This window comes from Dreissena polymorpha, chromosome 5 (genome assembly GCF_020536995.1).
Source record: "Dreissena polymorpha isolate Duluth1 chromosome 5, UMN_Dpol_1.0, whole genome shotgun sequence".
Taxonomy (NCBI): Eukaryota; Metazoa; Mollusca; class Bivalvia; order Myida; family Dreissenidae; genus Dreissena; species Dreissena polymorpha.
The window spans coordinates 78,218,493-78,229,451 of record NC_068359.1 but is presented as its reverse complement, the minus strand read 5'-3'; the positions used below and the strand labels follow the sequence as shown (position 1 = coordinate 78,229,451).

General features: G+C 34.5%; 1 protein-coding gene across 1 annotated transcript in view; it reads right to left on the bottom strand.

Moving 5' to 3' along the window:
* Positions 1-3,718: 3,718 nt before the first annotated feature.
* LOC127831369 (atrial natriuretic peptide receptor 1-like) overlaps positions 3,719-10,959 on the bottom strand; it is a 27,526-nt gene continuing 20,285 nt past the window's right edge. The window contains exons 12-17 of the mRNA XM_052356339.1: positions 10,847-10,959; positions 6,677-6,745; positions 6,302-6,476; positions 5,689-5,787; positions 4,759-4,850; positions 3,719-4,191 (exon numbers count right to left, since the gene is read on the bottom strand). The exon at positions 10,847-10,959 is cut by the window's right edge and continues 11 nt beyond it. Coding sequence (XP_052212299.1) covers positions 4,132-4,191; positions 4,759-4,850; positions 5,689-5,787; positions 6,302-6,476; positions 6,677-6,745; positions 10,847-10,959 — 608 coding nt within the window. The 3' untranslated portion in view covers positions 3,719-4,131. The remainder of the gene's footprint in view (positions 4,192-4,758; positions 4,851-5,688; positions 5,788-6,301; positions 6,477-6,676; positions 6,746-10,846) is intronic.

Below are 10,959 nucleotides of genomic sequence, written 5' to 3'. Positions count from 1 at the left end.
TATGAAGAACAATACTTTTACAAGGAGGTTTGTAAAAAGTTTGAATTAATAAAGTATTTAAACGAATCTATTTCCCTAAACAGATATACATGTACATCTAATAAATCTCATATTTCGTCAACCAGAAGCTATCAACAAATATGTGTAGTATGTTTTTCCTTCTGGAAAAAGATAATCTCTGTAGAATTTAAATTTGTAAAACTTTGATTGATATCTACATATGAAACGGCAACACTAACACTTTTCTTGGAATCATTTAAAAATGCGATGTTCCCCTTATCATACTTTTTTGTCAATCAAAATGATTTTGTTTTCATAGTTTGTGTGTAAAATTTGTTTCATTTAATGTTGCGCATTGTACTTAAAAACTCACAATGGTTGAGCATTTGTTTTGTACAAAAAATTGTTTAAAATCGGAACTGTTTTGTTTTGCCGGGAAATGCGACGTTTCAAGTAAAAAAATAACTAGCTTGCATGTTTTGAATTATGTATTTTGATTGCCATTTCTTTTTGAGTGTAAAATGTATTCCGGTACGATCATTGCCATCATGAAATATCATTATTTAATTAAAATCACGCATTATTTGCTACCGAAACATAACCCTAACTTTGGCTAGCAAAATATGCCGGTGCGGTTCTTTGCTTGACTCTCGTATAACGGGGTTCATTGTGTTCATATCTTACAAATTCTAAAACGTTGAGTTAAATCGGATTCCTCTTTCCTCGGTATCAGATAATTATTGATTCTTTATAAAATATATAAAGCAAACTACAATAAGTTATTAATTTTGCAGTAACTTTATGTAATAAAATATTAACACCTGATCCAAATTTTAGTACATAGTGTTGTTTTATTTTGTATATTCCAAACTTTACTGCGAAAATCGTAGAATATAGTAAGGCACGAAAAATTAATGTTCGGGAACAGATTTACCCGTTAAACTCGGTCAAGCGGACGAAATGCGATGCAAGGGATATGATTTTATCAACATGTTTGCATACATGTGAGCAACTCATGGAAATAACTAATAGTAGTATAAGCCTTTTTATTCGAGAGTTAGTGTTAAAAAAGAACCAATGCTTATGATGTCTGAGTCAAAAGTTTTGTTCTTGTTTTATAACCAGATCTTTTTATCTTTTTAGAAGATCCTATGAACGCCCCGGACCTTAAGGTCGGAAAGCGAACATCATATGCACTGTAGGTAAAGTACTTATACGAACAAACCTTTTTTAAATCGGCAAATACGACAATATGAAAGAAACGGTTATTTTTTTTCCAATTTATAACATTAAGAACAAGTTTCATGCTTTTGTTTCAAATGTTATGCGCTTTCCCACTGCATACAAAGTTTGCTATGTAGGGTATTGCATATTGGTGTATTCAAGGTAATTCATTTTTATACCGTTTGGAAATCAGTACACATTACATGTCTCAAAAGGTAATTTAATTTAAAGATTCTTAAACTTGCTGTCTTCATTTAAAATTGTACTACAGTACATATCAGTCATCGAAAGTGCACATGCATACTTGTGAAATGTTTTCGTATCAAACGGGAACATATTACAAATATTACCATATTTAATTATGTCTGATCTATATCAACGTTTACTTTGGATAATTAAACTATACTTAAGGATAATTGATAATTAAGTTACAATTACATTTGTTGGAAAATTCACATTTAAATAATTATGACTCATACAATATGTCATTACATGAACCTTTATATTTAATGATGAAAATATGCGACACTGGCTTCAGTTTGAATTAATGATGCTTATAAAAAGCGGTCCAATTTGTGAAAGCTGTTTTAACAACCACTACAGCGCTATCATTAACCATCATTATTCCACCATGTTTCTGATATGCAGATCAAAGAAGTATACGTGATCTGACATAATGGCTGGCAGCTATTATAATTGGCTCAAACATGACTGCAGCATTAAACATCTTGAAATACACACATGAGATTATACTGGGGATTAGTCTCCAAAAAAAGGATATAACATTTAAATAATATCGCTTATATAAGATATTTGGCTATAGTCTGTAATTCAGCTGCTAAATGTTTTACATTCAGTTCACGATAATTTAAAACAAGTCAAGTACACATATCAAATCATAGTTCAAGCATTATTTCACTTTTTGTTTTCAACATGGATCCGATGTTATTCCAATTTTTCAATAGATTGTTTTTAAACGAGCATTTAAAGGGTAAGGAGTGTAACAATATAATTCGTTATAACATATGAAAATAATTTTAATATTATTTGACCTGAAAGCTCAAGACAGTAGTCAATATAACGCATATATCATTTATTATTGTGATCCTCTACACACAAATGTTAAACAGTTCAATGGGCTAGCAAGTGGTAATGCTCTATATGCGTGGCAAGCCTTCGCTTCAATGTTAATTGATAGCATGGTATGTGACACTCTCTCGCGGTGCTTAGATTCAAGGAGTCAAACAAGAGCTGTCAATGTCCTAAGATAGCACGTTCGAATATTCCTTCGCGTCGATAGTATAATTTCTTATTTCTGCTACTTACCCGATAAATCGACCACAAATATGTATAAGTTCAATGTATCAAGTAACTATACTTGTATGTATTAACTAAAATATGACAACTTAAAAAAAATAATCAAAAACATTAACATGACCAGAGACTGGAGTTTAAAGTTTTAAATAATACATTCAATTTAATTAACTTACAAATGGTCTGCATTTAGCTACCTACAAACAAAATGCCACTAAATACCTACATCCATACTCAAGGTAGTGAATGGAAATGTGTTCAGCGCATACGTTGTATCTATATTTACCAAATGTGGTCTTGTGCTTGACCAAACTGATCCCAGTATGTTATTTTAAGCTAGATCAGCAGGTAAGCATGTAGCTAAGTATAAAGAATAATGTCAGCTTTAGTTGGGAAGATGTTCAAAAAAACTTTTACCTTATTTTTCTAAATTAAATAAGGGGCTTAATAGCTTATATGCGGGTTTAAGTTATCGGCCTTTATCAAACACCATACATTATGATAACGAACACATCTGGTAAATGTCATTAGGGTATCTGTAATAGACTTAGATCTACGTACTTTTTCAATAAACTTTACGCCGATTTTTTAATCTGTCCTTGAAAATTATAAGGACACTAGACATGCCTCAAAATAACACGTATGCACAAACTATATATCTCTGAACATAAAACCGTGCGTTGCGTGAGACAAATAGAGTAAACCGTTAGCCCTGTATGCATGTTCAAGTACTTTGTAACTGTCGCGAAACGCATAAACCTATTAAAACGTTATGACACTGACCTTTCAGCATGCAACCTAGTCAAGGCATAAAATATGCCAGACGTCTTGAAGTGATGCTTTAAAGTGCCAATCATTATACAGAAATAAACCCTAAAGATTGCACTGTCAACTTGTCCTTAAGGCAATCAACATATGATAATGTGGGCACACAACGGTCACATACGCACGAACACATGTACGCACAATTTATTTCAAAATAGCATAAACCACAACGAAGTTATGGGCAAGGAATTTTCCAAAAGTCCAAACGTCAACTGTGACCTTGACCTTGAAGCAAGCAAACTTGTGTTTGCATTACTGCTTCGATTTGATATGATGCTTATTTAAGCAAATTTCTTTTGAAATTATCTTCTGTTTTCCGTAGTTTTATTTTTTTTTGCATGTTACCCAGTACGCTCTTTCATAATAATAATAATATTATCAAGACACAATACAGACCAATAATTATGAAACATACAGATAAGCATGCAAAAGATGTAGAGCTGATGTCTTATAATGATTTCAGGTGGTGAGATCCTTGGCAATTATGGTTATTTTTTTTATTTTAAGACTTTCTTAGAAGCCTACTTAATCGTCAAACACACCACGTGATGATGATCGATTTAAGCCATTCGATCATTATTTAGTTGTTGATGTTAGTTCTTTTCCTATTTAAAATTGTACAAATGCTTTCTTTCAGTCCATTTCGTAAAAACAGCACCATGAGAATGTATGAGATGTGTAATGCCAACGTTTTCAAGAAGAAATTATTTGCAATTAACCCATAGAGGAGTAACCGCAGAGGGATGTTTCTTTTTCCAACTGCATGCCTTAATTCCCCAGAGTTTCTATCTCGTTCTCAAGCCAGAATGTTCGCACTCGCCCTTTTCCCTAAAACATATTTAAAATGCACATAACATTTTACGAGCGAATAATGGTATGTATATTCATTAACTTTACGGCAGTGCAGAACATTAATTTTGCAAAAAGAAGTTTGGTGAAAGGCTGATTAAGTCACTCAATCGTTGGTTTGCGTTCATTCGCTCGTTTTTTAATTAATTAATTGGTTCATTTATATCAAAAAAGATTTAAACAATCGAACAATCGGCCGAATAATATTCTTTAAAACCAGAAAGTAGAAAATAGATTATGCGCCTAATTTGATTATTTTGTATGAATGTACACATAGTTTGCAGGTAAAGAATCTAAACAATGTTTTCGTAATCTTTTCATATGCTTAGTTACAATTGTCAATCGTGCTAATGCGCGGTTAATAACTTGAAATGACGAACTCGTTATTTAACTGCAATGTAGATGTCATTTGTTAGTAAATAAATAACCGTACACAGAAAAGTATTCTTCATTTTTCAACTCGCGTTTACGCCCTCATATGGACAATACTTTTAAAAAAGAATGCGATGAGATATACCAAATAGATTACCATAAGTCTTATATTACCTTGACCTCGATTATTCCCCGCTCTTCTACGGTGAAAGTGCCAAATGGCAAAAGTAGTCCCATAGTGGCTTCACTGATATGTATTTTCATGGCTGTAAACACACTTCGAAAATTAAAAAAAGCAATTGAATAAAACTGATTAATTTAGACCTTTGCGAATCTGCAAGAAACAATAAGTGGACTTGACCCATCAATTGAAAGCAATCAGCTGCTGTATATTGACATTGTTCAAAAACATTTTGGCAGCTTATGGCACATGTTTTCCAGTTTGAAGTCATATTCTAACATATCAGTCACTATGTTTTCCAAAAGAAGAGCAAAACATCTACCGGTACTTATATCTAACACTATGATGTACTTTACTGCGCGATGTTAATATTTATAATGCGGACAACACTCAATTTATTAATGATTTCCGTGTGTATTATGAAATTACCTCCTAGAATGCATTCACTGGAACATGGTTTCTGATGTGCAAACGTAAAACAATACAGTACAAAATGTTTGGAACATTGTCATGCGTTGCTCGAGGCAGGGGATAAAGTGGTTCATTTAAAAATGGAATAGATGTACCCAACGCTCGCACAAATGAACTTATTTTAAGGAAAATATTCTAGAAAGAGCGAATTTGTTATATTAGATTTTTTTTAATCAAGTTTACAATTACCTGATTTTGATTTAAATCGTTTTAACTTTGTTTCGTGTATATTTACATATAATTACACGCAATTTGAAACTGGCCTAACAAGTTAAGCAACTATAGTGGAGAGAAATTGTGCTAAAGAGGGTGACGCGCTAGAAACCTTATCGCGGTGATAACATCGATCCGACAATACCGACTATTTGTAACAACCTCCGAATAAGCCGAAATGTGAAAAATCGATTTAGAATTTTAAAAGTCAATACAGTAAATCAATTATTAAATCCGACCTTTTCCGTTGGACTCCATGCGACTGGCGGTGTTCACGGTGTCTCCAAAAAGACAGTACCTAGGCATCTTTTGTCCAACCACGCCTGCGCAGACAGGGCCTGAGCGAGATGTTAAACATCACTTAAGAGCTTGATTATGTTGTTGTAAAATTGAATATTAGCAGATAATACTATTTCGTTTTCCTTATTGACCAATGGCTAGACGTTAAACTATTCGGTTCAAGAACATTGTAATTTCTAAAACTCTTTCTTAATACATATGTACCAACAACCAAATTTAGAAGCATACATGTATGTTTTACGCCGGTTAATTTCACAGATGAAAAAAATGAAACCCAAAATGTAATGTTCTTAGTTTTATACAAATGACACAAGCCATTTTATTTTATACATGGTATATTGTCGTGCAGGTACTAACAGCAGTTCACAAATGAAATAAACTAGTCTTAAATGTATATGGGTTTGTAATGTTTATAGGATAAGTGTAATCCGCTAACATTAACCTGATAAAGCTCGGTTCATAAACATTCATCCTGTAATGCGATGTTGAACGAATTAATCCAATTGGAATATTTGGCACTTCACGTTCATAACACTGAACGAAAATACAAACCAGAGTGTAATCCAATACGCGCCATTAGCGGTTCATCAGGTTTATGACGAATCACGAACTGGCGCACACTGTTGACTATGTCCAGGGACATCCGAGCAATATGTCGCACATGCTCGTTACCATTGCGTACCGGGAGTCCGGAGACCACCATGTAGGCGTCGCCAATTGTTTCAACCTGTCGGTGTAGTGTCGCGTTTTTGTGTAATGCAATAAAATACTTCCGATCATGAATAAACCTGTATCCTATATTGTCGTCAATTGTTTACAATTGTTTATTATTTTATTTATTTGAAAACAAATATTTTTCTCCATATATCTATGTCTACCATAACGTATATCCATTTTAAGCATATATCGATAAACTTTTGAACTTACCTTGTAAACGTCGTAGTTTTCAATAATGGCATCGAAACATGTGTACAGGTCATTAAGCAAATCAACGACCTGAAATAAAATAAAAAATCAATAACAACATCAGCAGCACTGAGCGTAGACAACCTTAATAGTAGCAATGCAAGTAGTACATGAGTGTATGTTAGCTAGTACTGTTTCTGCGCATATGTACTGCAGTGCGCTTTAGCACATTTGTAAATAGGTTTTGGAACTATTGCGGACATAATATTGTTTATACATAGACGTTACTTATAATGTTGGTGCTTATTTTAAAATATAAGATAATATGCACTTACAAATAAGTCATATCATTATTTCTTGCAATAAAAAACACACATTGGTATTAAATAAAATGTCTAAAAAACGCAACAAACAACGACATGTATAAGATTGTTGCAAATTTCAAAATGACGTTTAACACATGACAAAATGATTATTTTCTCTTCACTACGTAAACTCGTTTTTACTCCATATTCTTTCAAACGACACCGAAAATCAGCGAAATTACGTTCATTAATGATTAAACGCCATGAAGTTTTTTGGTTTTTGTTTATTTTTAATGTTTTATGCTCTTCAAGTTTAGCTTTTGTTTGTGTAATATGTCCATGTTCTCTTATACATCATGTATACTCATCTCCTCCTGTTATACCTTCGAGACCGCCGACCAGCTTCCTCCGTGCGTTTCGGTTTTTGGCGAGTCCATTCAGCTTTCTACTTATCTTGCATATATACTTGGAATCTGTATCCAGGTCTCGGCAAAAAAAAATTTCTAGGGCGCCATGTCTTCCATTTTCCATTAAAGTTTAAAATGAGAAATTTTCTTGTTGTAATGGATATAGGCCTTCCAAAAGTGTCGCCGATCAATCTCTTTCATCTCTAAAGGATCTCGTTGTTAACGGGTTGCTTTGTTGTTTTCCATTATATTTCGTTGATGATCTTGTTTGGTAGGTGGTTCTTGAGGATCTTTTTTGGGCAGATGTTGATGAAAACCTGGATTGTCTTCATGGTGGTCACGGTTTATCTCCAGGTCTCTGCTCCATAGAGAAGTAGTGCCTACATGATCGTTTTGATGAGCCTGATCTTGGCGTTGATTCATGCGGGTGCTGACGTTTGCATTCGTTCCCCCATTGCTGATAAGGATGCTTCCGAGAAAGTTAATTTATTCCACCTCTTCCAAGGCATCGCCTAGGACTGTGATGGGTTTTTTGTTGGATACGTTTGTTTTGAACATCCTTCTGTTTAATGTGGGGGCCCAGTCAAGCTTATCTCTCCGCAACGATATGTGTCTTTTCGTGGATCTGTTGTTGGGGAGAAGAGTAGAATTGTCGGCAATTCCAAGGTCGTCTAACGGCATTAAAAGTGTCCAGTGGATCCCATTTCGCTCTTGGTAAGTCGTGGTCTTCAAAACTAAATGTATGGCCAGCAGGAACAGGAAAGGTTAGAGTAAGCAGAATTGTTTAACTCTGCTTATTACTTTAAATGCGTCGGTGATCTTTTTGCAATGAACTATTCTGCAGGTCATCCCTTTATAAGATGCAGATGTCATATCATAGTCATTTTCGATAAAGTTGATGTAAACGAGTTATGTCAGTACCAGTTATTGTTCCGGAACGATGGGCAATGGTCTTGACGTCAGCCTTAATCGCTTCTGCCGGTATGCTCTCATGTTCTGAAGACTTGCTGTTCATCATTTGCTTGATCTCTTTTTTCATGGGTGCGCAGCACTGGATTGGCAAATCAATTTAGCTGACTGTATCTCCGATTGGTTCGCCTGATCTGGCTGTTGAGATTCTCTTGGTGACCGAGCACAGGTCCTTGGTTCTCATCTAGTGGGCTGCCTCATCAGCTTCGTATTTAGTTTAATCAACAGCAGAACAAGATCAGCACAAGTAAAATCGCAAGAAGAGTATTGTTTCTATGTACTCTTCTTGCGATTTTGCTTCTCCAATGGTTTCCACTCATTGTGGGTGTAAGACTTGTGGGACAGTACTTCCTTGCCTGTTGAGATCACAGCTTCTTTCACTTTCTACAATTTCTGCTATAAAGTTTCTTCAAGGACACTGGATCTTGTTGGAAAGAGTGACCTTGAACTCGTCTCGGTGTCATTCAGAGGAGTTTTTTAACGAAGGTGTTGTCTTGACCCCGTTCCCAATTCTTTTTCAGCCTCAGATAAATCGGTCGACACGGAGATGATGGCCAAAAGCAAGCCAATGATGGCCAAAGTCTGTTTTTCGCCTGACGCCGACATCCTGAACAAAGCGACGAAACTTTCTCACGATGCACAGGTGGTCAATCTGATTTTACGTTGACAGGTCTTGTGACACTCCAGTTGCCTCGTGAATCCTTTTTGGTGGAAAACACGTTCACGGATTACACGAGTATTGTTTGCACACAATAGCTTAAACCTTTTCCGAGTTGAGATGTGAAAAGGGCACGTTGTGATCAAAATGTCTGCATCATGACATTTTATCTTTCATTTAGGAAGTCGAAAGCATTTTCTTATAAGGACTAAGACAATCATGTGATGAATTTATTGTGTATAATTTGCATATCATAATACTCAAAAGGGATGATTGAGTAATATGTCCATAATTTTATTAGTCACTATTGAACGAGTGATTATATTAGCAACTGCTGCGAGTATCAAATGATGTTTAAACAGTCTAACAGTTAACGAACATCTCCTATAAGTGACGTCTTTTTATACTAATTAAACACAATATTTTACATTACGTCACAGTATTAAACGATAGCATGGCTTTCACAATTATAAGCTATATTAATAAGCTCATAGTGCGTTTAAAACAACGGATCTATGAGAAGTTATTTCAGTAACAACAATAAAAAAACAATCATGTGTGTGAATTTCTAAATGTATGAAGTGCTTCAGAGGTTGATGCTGTATCATCTGAGGTATCAAAGTTTGACCCAGCAATCCTGCCCAATTTACTTACAAGTCTCGCAAAGGTTTATACGATTTTGCGGAGGTGTCTTACTTTTTACCTACATTAATACCGAATAATTTTCGAAAACTTTACCGCTTAATGATCCGAATTAATAATTGCTAACATTGCCTTCACTTATTAGAGTTATTTCATCCAATTGCTCACGCTTTTAGATGAGTGAAAATCATGTAAAAACATCTTTTCTCTTGACAAGGTTTACTATTTTTTAATAATTAGTGTTCTGAGCTTGACCCCAAGTGGCAAATTTTAAATTTAATTAGATTATTGTTCATAAAATGAAGCTATTTCCCAACATAAATCACTTTCCATTCACCGCTTAATCAAAGATAGACGTGTGTATGGAAGGCCATTCTTGTCGTATTCAATAGGCCATACTAAAGTACCCCATGCCTCTGACAAACAGTTAAGTTGTATCAGTATCAGACTTCTTAATGTAGCTGCCTTGAAGTGTTGACGCAGGATTGTTTTCTTTATACCCATTTTTCTTTTATTTTGAAACAAATTCACAAATCGTATAGTTTACTCTGTTTTATAGTTGTTCCTTATATTGTGTTATATGTGTTCCCTTATCTTAAACGAGCCTGGTACAAATCTAAAGAGGGGTGAAATGTTTTTGCGAACGAATGATCTCTTTATTTTGGCTGATAAGTGTTACGTGTAACTGACGATATAATTGTTTGCTTAGTTGAGTTGTCAACTTTATAAGAATAAAATTGCCTTAAATATGTGAAATATTCATACAAGTACGTGTTTTGAACAGCACCGTTTTAGATGCGATTCTGCTTAAGAAATGTATTTATGATTAAATAAAATTAATTAAATAATTCTCAATAAACAAACCATGGATGATATGTAAAATATTGCAGTTTAGACACATAAATTCATTAAAGAATCTTATACATACACCTACATGTTTTTGTCAGGAGCGTACATTTGCACAAAGTGCTATCAATTATGTGTGCTTTTCTTATTAATTATGTTAGTTGTCTCGTTTTAAATAATGTTATCCTGCGTTATTAAAGTATAGTGCGTGCCCAATAATTTTAACAGACGCCGAAAGCCTGTTTTACAGAGATGTTTTCTTTTTAGGAAAATCTGCATCATCCACATGTTAAGCATTCTTTAAGCGACACTAGAAGGTAATACCTGTCTTTAATATTGATTTACATTTTTACATATGCATTACCTGGAACGGCGTGCTGTTAGCGGAGATGGTAGTAAAGCCGACGATATCACTAAAGTAGATGGTAACACACTCGAAGGCTTCAGGGTTTACTGAATGTCCCATTCGCAGTTGAT